Genomic DNA, 13,644 nt, shown 5'->3' with positions numbered 1-13,644 from the left:
AGAAAGAAACAAAACAGCTGAAAGTTGCAAAAGAGCAACATCTTAGGCTTGAATCTGCGTCCATGAAAAGAATATTTATACGGTGATTTATCGAGGAACAGGACTGGAACGACATGGGGAGATTTTAAAGATTTCACCCACAAACCCAGTCTGCCTGAAATTTAACTCAGTGGCAAATTATCCCACAAATGGTCATTTTGTGGGATCTGTTTCACAGCATTTAGACAGATGTTATTTCTGTACCACACTGTTGTTCTAATGTGTGGAAGAATTTGTCACCTTCCTCATAGTGTCTACGTCACAAGAATAGCCTAAATTTTATTAGATATCAGATAACATGCTATAGGAATGTTTAGTCAGTATAAAAGGTTATTACATAAATCTAAGTTCGTAACTGTTTCAAGAATACTGGGGGCAAAAATGATTTCCAACAGAGAGACAGCTTCTGGTGGGTGAGGAGAAATTTGTCCTCTTCACCTTTATACTTCCACATTTCCTGCACAGTTCACACCATCCTTGACCCAAGTTGCCAATGACAACATGGCCGACATGGTAATGCACTTTTGCTTATTTCGGAATGACTCAGAAGTCTTTTGGCTTCAGAAAATTACTTTTAAAATAAGATGCATAAACACTAATAAAAACACTACAAGGGCTGATTGAGGTTTATTCGTGTTTCGTAACTATAAAAGGTTTTATGGTTCTGAAATGAGAACTTGTGTGCACTTCAACAATAGAACATTTTAGCAGCGAGAGAAAAATGAAAATATTTATTTGGTAATTATTTGTTTTTCCTCTGTTTTCTTTTTTCCCCACCACTGTAGTCACCATAGATTCCCTTTACAAGGTGACGGAGGGCGGTCAGTCGGATATCTTCCACCGGTATGCAGACGGTAACTTCGATCAGGCTTGCTGCTTTACGGTTTACCATGGAAACCACATGGAGTCCCTTGACCTGGTGACGTCGAATGCAGAGGAGGCCAGAACCTGGATCACGGGCCTCCGCTACCTGATGGCCGGGATTAGCGACGAGGACTCATTGGCCAAGCGACAACGCACACACGACCAATATCCTGTTGGTTTGTTTTCATGTCACAATCAAATTATAGAAACAGGGAAAAAAATAAAAAACATTCTAGGTCAATATAGTTTTATTGACAGGTTCCTGTCTGCTCACTGTAAAGCGTGCAATCTTTTTGTCAAAATCGCTTCGCCGTGATGCGAATTATTCTTTCAGCTCACGTAAAAGCCGAGACATATCGTATGGCTCCGAATGACTTATCTCTGTCTGAGCTTTCATTTTTGTCTGAGTGTTTTTGTCTCAGTGGATAAACTCCCTGCACGTCTAAAGCGGGGAGATATTTCAAACTGCGCAGACAGTACCCCATGTCCGGCTTCCTTAACGTGCGTGTTTCACGTGGATGAAGCAGACGTTCGAAGAAGCGGACAAAAACGGAGATGGCCTTCTGAACATCGACGAGATCTACCAACTTCTTCACAAACTGAATGTCAATCTGCCACGCAGGAAGGTCAAGCAAATGTTTCAGGTGAGAAAACAACACTGACTCCATGCTGCCAATGCAGTTTATTCCCACGTGCACACAGAAATGTGCCCTGAAATAATAAAAGAAAATGGAAGAAGATAAACGATTAAAATTTTAAGACCAAAGTTTCAGTATGTAAAGCCACTTGGAGTCGACCATTCTGTTGACCTAAAACGTTTCTACTTTCTACCACATTCTGGGGATTGGAGTGCAAATTGATCATTGAATTGATGGCTTTGAGTTGTAATTGGATTATGCTAACCACGTTGTAGATTTTAAAAACATTTTTTTAATTTCATATCTTGGCTTATTCTGTTTTTATATTTTTTTTGTAAAGAAGAAGCAGAAAAGCAGTTATAGTAAAAGAGTCAAAATCAAAGGATCTGATGACAGAAGAATTGACTCAAACACTTGCACACAGATTACCTTGATTCCCAAGTTTTTACCAAACCTTTAACTGATTTTGGGGTAAACATTTTTTGCAGAATGACTTCCGATTGGAAGTTCTAAAAGATAAATGCTGTAATCCTAAAATCTTTCTTTCACAATAACTTTAGTAAAACTAGTTTAGCTAACGGTTCCCCCACAGGCTCAACAAAACCGCTCAGCTACAGATTGGTGAAACATAGTTCAGTGAGTCTCATTTGCATTTTTATCTGAAAGAGGCAATTGTCAAAGACTGAGCAGCAGGAAAGAATCACCCAAAATTTAATCTCAGTTGTCATTTTATGAACGGCATGACAGGCTGAGATAAATGTAAATAAATGAATGGGGGGGTCATTGAGGCGATCGACAGTACTGAGCAAACCAGAGGAGTGTGTGTCAGACTGTGTGTCCTGGATTCTTCTGTTAATGATAAACGGGAGCAGGTGTGACAGGTGGCTGCACAGGTAAACCCGAACGACAAGCAGTCAGCAGGGAAGCCACGGTCATTTCTAATTACATGTATATTTATTTGGCAATGGCATCACCTGAACATGGAAAATATTTATAGCTTAGCTTACTCGATGATAAGCAGGTGGTTAAAAGTGGGTGTTGTTCTCATAAGGAAACGAAGACCACAAAACTCTCAGACAAATCAGAGATAAACATGTGGAGAGGTTTATAAAACAATATCCTAAACATTGGACTTCCAAAAGTGATGAAAAGTTGGAATATGGGCTACAATCATAGATGTTCCAGTTAATGTAAATCGTAGGCAGTTGTAAGCAAATGGGTTTTTAGCCTTAACTTAAAGGATTTAAAGGTGTTTCAGCATTTTTGCAGTTTTGCAACTGCTTCTCCATGTTTGGTTCTGATTCTGACACTAGAGCAACAGACAACTGTTCTATCAAGGACTTTTGTGCTAAACCAATCAGTGATTTATAAACTTACAGAAGTATTTTAAAAGCTATTTTCTCAGATTAAGGGAGCCAATATAAGCACCTTAAAACTGGAGTGATGTGCTCAACTTTTGTTGTGGGTCAGCTGCAGTTGTCTGATTGAATTTGAAAAACACTTATGAAGACGCAATAATCAGTGAGACTAAAGATAAATATATGGAGGCATTTCTTTAGCTCTTTTTGGGACGTTAGTCCTTTAATCCTCAAAATGTTTTCCAGGTGATTGAAGGCTGGCTTTGTAACTGTCTTTATGTGACTCTGAATGTTAAATTACTCTGAAGTAACTGAAGCTGTGCGCTGACTCCTGATCGTTCCGCTTTGGTCCAGATTGATTGTATGAATATTAGAATAGCTAAATTCATAGATTAGACGGCGCAAAAGATTTAAGACTGGGTTAGAAGTTCACCTCTGATTCGAAACATACAGTCATATTTCAACAGTAAGTTTGGGAAACTCATACAAAGTCTGAGTCAGAGAATAAATGCAACAAACAACAGCTCTATAATTCATTGGCTCAGGGAAGCCCAATGTGATCTCTTTCCACCAATTTTCAATATTTAGTAGTAAAATCTGTTGAAAACCATAAATTGTCTTCCTTCCATGTCCCAGTTTTGCACTACTTTGTGCTGACCCAGCACATAAAATGGATTGTATTCTGTGCTTATGCTGAATGTCTTTGGAAAGGTTTGATGGACGAGAAAACCAATGCAAGGTGCTGTTGTGTTTTTCCAACCTAAAATCAAGTTATTCGTAAAATTCACAAAACATTTTTGTCAGGATCTCAATGTGTCCTTTAATAGTCCAGGAGTTTCTCGGAGTCTTTAATATACAGCATGGTTACTTTTTGCATTTGGTGCCATAATTAAAAATACCCAAAGTCACTTCCTAAACTCTCTCATCTCCTTTTACCATTATTCCGTCGACAGAGCAGGTGACATGCTTTCCCCCCCGTTACGCCAATGTAAAATAACCCAATAAAATAACTCACTTTTTGGATTGTGATCAGCCTGAGAAAGTTGCTGCTTTATTTTTATGCTGTGATAGACAGTACCATTGCCATTTTAACAGCTTGTGCAGCCTAAAATACCTAAAATCTGTTTACCTTCTGTCGACGCATTCCAAGTCCATTGGACTGCTTTATCCTGCTGCTTGCTTTGTGTTTAGATTCTGTGTGTGGGCGTGGGTGTGTGTGTGTGTGTTATGGGAGGATGAGGGAAGGGAAATGTGGTACTATTAGATTTGTTGTGGAGTCGAATGGACCCAGCGACATACAATTAATATCAGACACTGAAAAGATGCTGCAAGACAGGGGGAGTAATATCAGCAGAATGAATCAATGTTTAGAGAAATGTAGGCTTAGAAAATAAAAAAATAATCATTTGTGGAGGGGATTTGTTGGTGTTGAAACACTGGTACATTTTGCCTGATTGCTAGTGGCATTATGTTATAATCTACAGTGTACCAGGTTTCCCCCAGAAGACTGGTGGTAGGAAAGTCTGCTGGTTGTCCCACTGTGTTTCTGCGTAAAAAGAAAAATAAAAAAAGGCTAAAAATTGAGAAATTTCAGAACTAAAACATCAACAAGAAAGAAGTTTTATTTAGCAGTGCACTAAGTAAAATTCTGCAGGTTTTGTGTATAATCAAATCCCATTGTCTTTTTAAAACATAAATAATGTTCTATTATATATAAACCTAGCTTAACCCATCTTTGTTGCCACTGTTACTGATGTATTAAAATAAATCAACAACAATGTTTAGCCTGGTGGGGGCTCAAGTATAGCCTGGTGGTCCACCAGGCTTATAATACACTGAGGGGAAACCGTGGTGTACTATTATTATTATTAATATTATTGTGGTTATTGTTAATCTTTTACACATTTTTAACACTTTTGTGTGAATCTACATATCTTAATGCAGCTGTTGTACCTGAATTTCCCCAGAGTGGGACAATAAAAGCTGTTTCTGTCCTAATTTCTACTCTATTGTATATGAATTTGAAAGGATAAAAGCGACTGGGAAATCTAGAGAAACGCTTGTTCACGTCTGTATGCATAACTGGTCTAGATGGTTTTGGCAAAAATGACAAAAATAAAAACATATTTAGTTTACTGCCTACAGGGATCCATTGCTGCAGTTAAGGTTTGACACAATAAATTACCAATAATTAAATAAATATCCATCCATTTTCTGTTCACCCTTTGTCCCTAATGGGGTCGGGAGGGTTGCTGGTGCATATCTCCAGCTACGTTCCAGGCGGGAGGCGGGGTACACCCTGGACAGGTCGCCAGTCTGTCGCAGGGCAACACAAAGACATACAGGACAAACAACCATTCACACACACACACCCCTAGGGAGAATTTAGATAGACCAATTAACCTAACAGTCATGTTTTTGGACTGTGGGAGGAAGCCGGAGTACCCGGAGAGAACCCACGCATGCACAGGGAGAACATGCAAACTCCATGCAGAAAGACCCCGGCCGGGAATCGAACCCACGACCTTCTTGCTGCAAGGCAACAGTGCTACCAACTGCGCCACTGTGCAGCCCAAAAATAAATAAATAAATAAATAAATAAAATTGAAACAATCTGACCACAATAGCAAATTTAATCTGAGCACGGTGCATTTGCTCCAAAAATAAAGAAAGTCTTCGTTCTTGTCTTTTCAGTTTAACAATATTTCATTTATTTATTTTTTGTTTTCATCTTTTTTGTATTGTTTTTCTTTTCTATGATGATGGTGCTGTTGTCGGTTTTGTGCTTCTTGTGGTTTATCTAAAGTGGTATTTTACACATTAAATCCTCTGTGCCCGACTGTCAGAATGAATCCACTTCATTTCTCATTTGACTAAATTGTGGTGACACCGACTTTATGTTTACTCGTTTCTCGTGAGAAGGGAATTGTATTTGCTTTGCGGAGCCACGCAAACCGTCGGATGAGTCGAACGATGACGCACAGATGATTTGTATTTGTACTTTAAAAAAAAAACAACAACATTGTATTGGATAGATAACTGGTGAAGCTTTGATTTTAATGTCAAGAAGTTAACATGTTCTGTAGGAAAGCTGTTTTTTTATTTAAAATTTAAACACCAACAGGAACTCTTTCTTTCGTATCGATAAGCATTGAAGGTCTTGTGTAACTAAAACAGTGTAAAATAAAAGAAATCACCTTTTCTCTCTGCTCAGGAAGCAGACACCGACGATCATCAGGGCACGCTGACGTACGAGGAGTTTTCCGTCTTCTACAAGATGATGTCTCTGAGACGGGACTTGTTCCTGCTCATGATGGCGTACAGCGACAGGAAGGACCACCTGACGGCGGAGGAGCTCGCCAACTTCCTGCGCAACGAGCAGAAGGCGAGTAAATATACCTGGTGGAAATTCCTCTTAATGTAAAAATACTTTCCCTTCAGTCAGCCTCTTTAGCTTGAAATATAACCACGGATTAAAAGGCTTGATTTATGTTATTACGACATACGTAATTCCTCATTTGATCTATCACAACTAAACTGACTTGTTTTGCTGGAACTCTTGACTTGTTTCATACATGACATACAATTGTCTGATTTATAATCAGTCATTTTGCTCTACTTAATTGTCCCCAACCTTTCATAATCTGCATAATTATTTCTAGTGACTTTTCTAATGGCCAGCTTTCCCACTATTATTGTTATAATAATAATTATTATAGTCACTATTATTAACATTAGAAGAATTGACATTATTTTTACATTTATGGATTTTTTTTGCTGTACATTTGCATAATTCTTTTCTCTTTCAACACTTGTAAGAAATGCACGTCACTTGCTGTATTTTAGTAAGTAACCACGTTTTTTTTGTCCAATTTCTTTATGTAGATGACCAACGTGACGTCAGAGTACGTTGTAGAAATTATCGGCAAGTTTGAAGTATCAGATGAAAACAAACGAAGAGACGTTTTGGGGATAGAAGGTAACGTTCTTGTTAGTTCCTCCCCTTTAAGAGCTTCTTTGATGAATTTACATTCAGCAGATTATTTTCTCTCATCTCGTTGTTTGTTATGGTTTTACTGTATAAGGCTATTTGTGAGTGAGCATCAAAATGACTCAAAAGGTAAGACTAAGTGTTTCTTTGAACCTATTTTAAGTGGTGAAAGCCATGCAAAATAACATCTGAGAATACAGAAAAACTAAAGACGGTTAAGACATTTTGAACTGAGCAGTATGTCATATTACGTAAAACAAAAAGGAAAAAAAATTGTTTAGTCTTAAAATGTAAAGACATCTTGGTAACGCTTTATTTGACGGGGTGTTCATAAGACTGACATGACACTGTCATAGACATGAAGGAGTCTTTGTGAATGTTTATGACTGTTGTCATTAAGTGTCATTCGGTAAATAACGACACTTTTAATGCAAAGTTGCTCTAAAAGTTGCCTTGAAAGTCCATTAAAAGTAACAACTTTGCATTAAAATGTCATTATTTATGAAATAACGCAAAGTTGGGACTTTTAATGCAACTTTTAGAGCAACCTTACATTAAAAGTGTCCTTATTTACAGTCATAAATGTTCATGAACACCAATACATGTTTATAATAGGTATTACGTCATGTTTATGAGAGTGTCATGTCAGTCTTATGCACACCCTGTCGATAACCATATCTTTCCTGTTGTAAAAATACTGAAAGATAAAAACACAAAAAGGCAGTTGTCTGTTCATTTGATTTAGTCATAACCCGACACAAACTGAACAGAAAATTTTTCCCAGCATGACCATTTTACTGGTCACGCTGGGAAATGGTGATGGAGCCGCATTTAATGACATTTCTTAAACTATGTTAGGTGCTAATGGGAGTTTAGTCCAAAAACTGTGGCTGGCAAAGCTGCGCAGGTGAGAAGGATAAGCACAGCTCAAAAGTTTTTAGTAAATTCACAAGGCTGAATGTTGGGCTTAAATTAACTTTACGGGAAAAAAAGATAAAAATCAACAGATCTGAAGTGTAACATGTTGTGTGTAATGTGTATTTCTAATACATGCATGTCACTGTTTGAATTGAACTACTGAAATAAATGAGCATTTAAATTATATAAGAATTTATTGAGCTGCACTTGTATATTTGTGTTCTAGACTTTTTGATTATTGGAAACACATAAGAACACTTTCAAAATAATTGGTAAAATAAAGAGTTTTAGCCCTGATGGTCTCCTTCAGGGGGAATACATATTTATATAAGAAATATAAATTATTCCAACCTAATTAAGTAGCTGAAAGGTGGCCCTGAAGAGGAAAGAGAGGAAGGGAAGGGCTCCTGTACTGGGAAAATTGTCTGATTAAAATATGACACTTGTGGAAAATAAAAATTGAGACATTGTTGGGTGAAAAGGGAAAACACTAATCTTTGTCATAAAAAACTGAATGCATACTGTGACTGTCTACTTGATCAGACTATGGTTTCTTCCATTCAACCTGTAAATGTACAGATTTTCATATTGACTGAGCTTTTATATTACAGCAGCAGTCACAAAGGTTCACATGAATTGCCTTTTTTAAAGTAATATTATACAAGTGTCATTAGCAAATGTAATGTTCATATATAATATGTACATAATATACGTTTATTTTGCTTGTTACAAACCTCAGATCCTCGTTTTCACGATGCAGTTTGTTCACTTTAAGTTAGAAGATCTTTTTCTTCCTTCTCACTCCTCTTTACATCTTGATCTCACAATGTTATTGTGCTTTCTTTTTTTTTATGAAGCACAAATAGATTTGTTGTGTGTCATAAAACAGGGGCCAACGTCCTGCAACTTTTAGATGTCTCCATGGTGACGTTTTTACCTGCGCGTTGAAGCAGAGACACCCGGTCCTTGAAGCCTGGATTGGACGTAAAACATTTAGATGATAGTTCAATATCTAATTTTATGTGACTCACATTTCACACGAATATGTCTTTTAGGTGCTAATGATTAAAAAAAGTGCGAATTTAAACCGAAGGAGCTACATGCTAATTATTCAAAGGTTTTGCATAAATCAGACAATGAAATGTCAAATCGATGGTGTTTTGCACTCAGAAGTGTAAAAGTCAGCTTCTTTGAGATGATATGAATAACGATTTTTCAACAAAGCACTGTTTGTGTGTTCTGAGCCAAAATCCGAGCATAGAAGTTGAGGCTGTGACCAACTACCGAAACCTTAGCAAAAGATTTTAAACACCCTACGATCGCTGTTCAGAGTGACTGCCAGTGATTGGTGAAATTTATATGGAGATTCTGCAAATAATTACATAGTTGACTAACCCCCCCCCAAAAAAGTAGAGGTTCAGTGAATAGAAACACACGGGATATGAAAGAGCAGTGTTCAGCGGTCAACTTCAGATTTCATTTGCAAATTTCACAATTTTATAAATCATAATCTGTCTGCAGGTGAAAATCCTCCACAAATATATCCAAGCAAATTTGTTCATGTATATCTTTGAATTTTTATAGATAGATAGATAGATAGATAGATAGATAGATAGATAGATAGATAGATAGATAGATAGATAGATAGATAGATAGATAGATAGATAGATAGATAGATAGATAGATAGATAGATAGATAGATAGATAGATAGATAGATAGATAAATTGTAGTTCAGTCTCCCACAGCACCAACACATCAAACAATACATCACTACTTAAATACATTTTAAAGAATTAAATTAAGCTTCACATACATGTGAAGCTTATTATAAAGGATACAGTTCAAGCGTTTACAAAAGGATCACCATAAGGTGTTTTTTTATATAAAGGCTGTTGCACATAATATATATATAACTTCACAGCACGTTCTTTGTATTCAATAAGTGCTCTTCTTTCTTAGAGTTATCACCATTTTTTTTGTGAGGAACATCCTGTCACTCTGCAGCAAAAGCAAAGGACAACCTTGAAGAAGCAGAAACTTCTTTTTGCTTTTTAAACCTTTCAACTTGTGAATTCAGGATGCAGAGTAGTGAAACAAAAAACATTTTAAACAAATTACAGCAAGCTTTTGTGAAATTTCACATCTTTCCATGATTTACATTTCAACATAGTTGAATCTCCAAAAAGTGAGTTTAAGATGCAGACATGTCTTCCAGATCTCCATTCTTCCATCCATTTATTTATTTACATTTTATCCTGCTGCTAATGTCTGGAGATGAGTGTGGAGTTTACTGCCATCCAAATATTTCCTCCTGATGCAGCCGTTGTCTGGTCTCGATCTGTTTGATGATGCTGCTTGTTATTAATCCAAGCTCAACCAGACCCAAAGTGGTGGGATAAACGATGCCAACGGGAATCATATCGTGCGAATAATAAGTGTGTTTACCGCATTTCGCTATGTCATAGTCCTTCGGAGTTTATCGACCGGCAAACACATTGGCAGACAGACAATCACCATGTTAAGCATGACATTAAAGCCCTTTTTGTGAATGACAGGAAACATCGGACTCGGTATATGCAGATGGCGCACGGTGTGGTGTGATTCCAAGTTGATTTATCTTCTTTTGTTCCTCCAGGCTTCACGAGTTTCATGCGCAGCCCGACGTGCGACATCTTCAACCCTCTGCATCACGAGGTGAACCAGGACATGGAGCAGCCGCTGTGCAACTACTTCATCGCCTCCTCCCACAACACGTACCTGACCGGAGACCAGCTCCTCTCACACTCCAAGACGGACATGTACGCCTGGGTGCTGCAGTCCGGCTGCCGCTGTGTGGAAGGTGCGCTCGCGTCTGCGTCCGTACCGAAGAAAAAATGAAAAAGAAGAAGAAAGAACCAAAAAAAAAACGTCTAGTGGAAATTCTGTTATGTTAACAATGGCTCAGTCAGGATATCATTTCTGCCATCTCACTTGTCATTCTGTCATGGCTCAGACAGAACAGCGCCATCATTTGTGCTATCAGTAACACTCTGGGTTTTTCTTACTATGACTAATCAATATGTCTGCTGTGAAAATAGACTATTGCAATCCGTGGTTTTGTCTTTTTTCTGCTTATTGTTACGACAAACTCTGTCATTTAAAACAAAAGTGTTCGTTTTTACTTATCGCTGTCAAGAATAATTTCTTTTATGTTTAGGATGTTCTCTGCTGCTTAAAAAACCAGACGCACTTAAATTCATTTAAAAATAACGAAAATAGTTGTTATAACCCAGGATGAAGTAGTGAAAAATGCTGCTGTTTCACATTAGAAATAACTAAATATTATTTCTGCCCAACACTCATTTCTTTTATGTCGTTTTCATACAGTGGATTGTTGGGACGGACCCGACGGAGAGCCGATGGTGCAGCACGGATACACCCTGACGTCCAAGATAACATTCAAGTCCGTTATAGAGACCATCAACAAATACGCCTTCATAAACAACCAGTAAGTCAGAGCTGCATGTTGCTAACTCTAGACCAGGGGTGTCAAACTCATTTTCGTTTTGGGCCAAATCAAAATCATTAGTGCTCTTAAAGGGCCGGTTGTCCCGGAATGTACTGATAAAACCCATTAGAAATATTCATAAATTCTTAAAATTAAATAATATTGAACATCTTTCCAGTCCCTCCAGAATTTTGTGATTGTTTTGCAATAAAAAACTAATTTGGAAATATTTGCACTTATTTATGACTGTAAATTTGACTTTTTATTACTCGCTGTATAGATCACGGACTATAATCTGACAACAATTAACGAGGCAGTTGTTTAGTACAAGTGAGAAAGTTTTTGACAATTTTTAAGAAAAATCAGCAGTAAACTGTATTAGCGCAAACAAGTATGTGGATTTGTTAATTTTGTGTGAACTTCCACAATAATTCGCAAGAAACTGGAGGGACTGATTGATATAATTTGGCAGTAAAACGATAAAAACTGTTTACTGATTTGATTGATTGATTGATTGATTGATTGATTGATTGATTGATTAAACAGACATTGTGTTTAGTCTAGGATGTAGAGGGCCACATAAAAGGCTACTGTGGGCCAGATTTGGCCCACGGGCCTCGAGTTTGACACTTGTGCTCTAGAGGATGAGAAAGGAAATTATATAAATAAATAAAATACAAAAGCTATTTAAAAAAAAATTATTTTCAGCAACTGTGATTCTAGGAGTAATTAGCACCTATAAGTGAACCATCTGCTGAGCGGAGCTTCGTCTGGCTCCCGGAGGAGCGGCTGATTGTCTCTGTGGGGCCTGACGGTACCTAAACAAAGTTGTGACTGATGCGGTTTCATGCTGACATATTGGCCCACTTTCACTACTCACAGCTTCTAATCTTGGCGGTGGCTGAGTTATCAAGATGATTATTTAATTCAAGTACAGGCACCGTTTCAGCTTAATTAAGCCAAACGTTGCTGCCTTTGCAGACTGTTGAAAATGTAAAATTAGATTAAAGTCAAGTGTCCTAATTAAAGTTTTGCAGCCGTAACAAGTAATTAATGCATGCTAGTAGTTTAAAAATATAACGAGGTACCTTTTTTTGTTGATTCGTCAAAAGCAGAAAAATCACAAAAAAACCCCCATAAAATTTCTTAAGTGCATCTTTTTTTGATAATGTTCTTTATGTAGCCGACTGAACTGCAAGCTAAATTACTAAAGTCTGGTTGCAGCTTGTTGTTTACTAGTCTATTAATCTATTTATTTACTCTCACATGCTGGACTGTGTATAAACACACACAAAAAATAATTTTTGACAGTTTTAAATAAATTTTCCACAAAGCTGCATACATGGAAAAAAATCAGGTTACATGCGAAAATCTATATTTAATTAAAATGTTTCAAATCCTCTAATATTTAACATGCATAATTGCTGCCCTTGTTAAACACTTAAGCCTTCTGAATTAAGATCATGCAAATAATACTGAATTTATAATTCTCTAGGGTTATTTATTTTCTAACTTTTCTTTTGCCAAACTTGCTGCTGTATTGCTAATATACTGTAAATTTACAAGTGGTAGAACAAAAAGCTAAAACTGCAAAAAATATATTTGTATATTATGGGTTTAGAAGCTGTTTTTGTGATTGGACAATCACTTCCTAAAGAGTTTACTCAAAATAATACAATGCTCTTTTTTTTTTAAAGCCACTCTGAATCTTTATCTTCCAAAACTTAATTAATCTGAACCCTGAATCTGCCCTGGGTTGTTTGTTGTGGGTCTTTCCCATGGTGGAGCAGCTCATATAAATGACCTGTTTATATAAATTATCCACTGAAGATGAGGTCATGTGACCTGCTCCTTCCTGGTTGACCACAGCAGAATGTTGCCAGGCGGGGGCGGGAGAAAGAAACGTAAGCGATTCACTTTGCAAAAGTTCTCAACCTTAAAACTTTTAAAATTTTCACAACAGCTTCATTCTGACTTGTTTAAAGTGTGAAACATAACGTAACGCGCCCCCACCATTATCCCGGTTAAATTTCTACTTCTTTTTTACTCTAGTGGACGAGTGCAGAGGTTAAAGAATGGTCCCAAAAAACTCCCAACATAATTCTGTAAAGTACTTTTTTAAGGATATATTTGATAATCTCTCACTTTCCAAAGACAACACTCACCTTTGCTAATTAGGAAAAAAACAACCTGCAATTCTTATTAATTCACGCCTTATTAATTTCCAATCTGTCATAATGCTGACAGGGAGAACAGATTAATAAATTCAACACACTCTGCCTTATCATCGTCTCCCTTGTGTCTGTCCTGCTTACTGTTTCCACCAGAAGACAAAGCTGATGTTTTAT

The 13,644-nt window shown here is 37.1% G+C and overlaps 1 protein-coding gene across 7 annotated transcripts in view; it reads left to right on the top strand.

The window, feature by feature from the left end:
• LOC102224567 (1-phosphatidylinositol 4,5-bisphosphate phosphodiesterase eta-1-like) overlaps nt 1–13,644 on the top strand; it is an 81,207-nt gene that overhangs the window by 42,249 nt on the left and 25,314 nt on the right. For all 7 annotated transcript variants that reach the window (XM_023351081.1, XM_023351079.1, XM_023351083.1 and 4 more), the window contains 6 exons: nt 825–1,068; nt 1,418–1,547; nt 6,114–6,284; nt 6,785–6,878; nt 10,445–10,648; nt 11,176–11,296. In XM_023351081.1, the coding sequence (XP_023206849.1) occupies nt 825–1,068; nt 1,418–1,547; nt 6,114–6,284; nt 6,785–6,878; nt 10,445–10,648; nt 11,176–11,296 (964 nt within the window). The remainder of the gene's footprint in view (nt 1–824; nt 1,069–1,417; nt 1,548–6,113; nt 6,285–6,784; nt 6,879–10,444; nt 10,649–11,175; nt 11,297–13,644) is intronic.

The sequence above is a fragment of the Xiphophorus maculatus genome, chromosome 18 (genome assembly GCF_002775205.1).
Source record: "Xiphophorus maculatus strain JP 163 A chromosome 18, X_maculatus-5.0-male, whole genome shotgun sequence".
In the NCBI taxonomy this organism is placed as follows: domain Eukaryota; kingdom Metazoa; phylum Chordata; class Actinopteri; order Cyprinodontiformes; family Poeciliidae; genus Xiphophorus; species Xiphophorus maculatus.
This window is presented reverse-complemented; position numbering and strand designations above follow the sequence as displayed.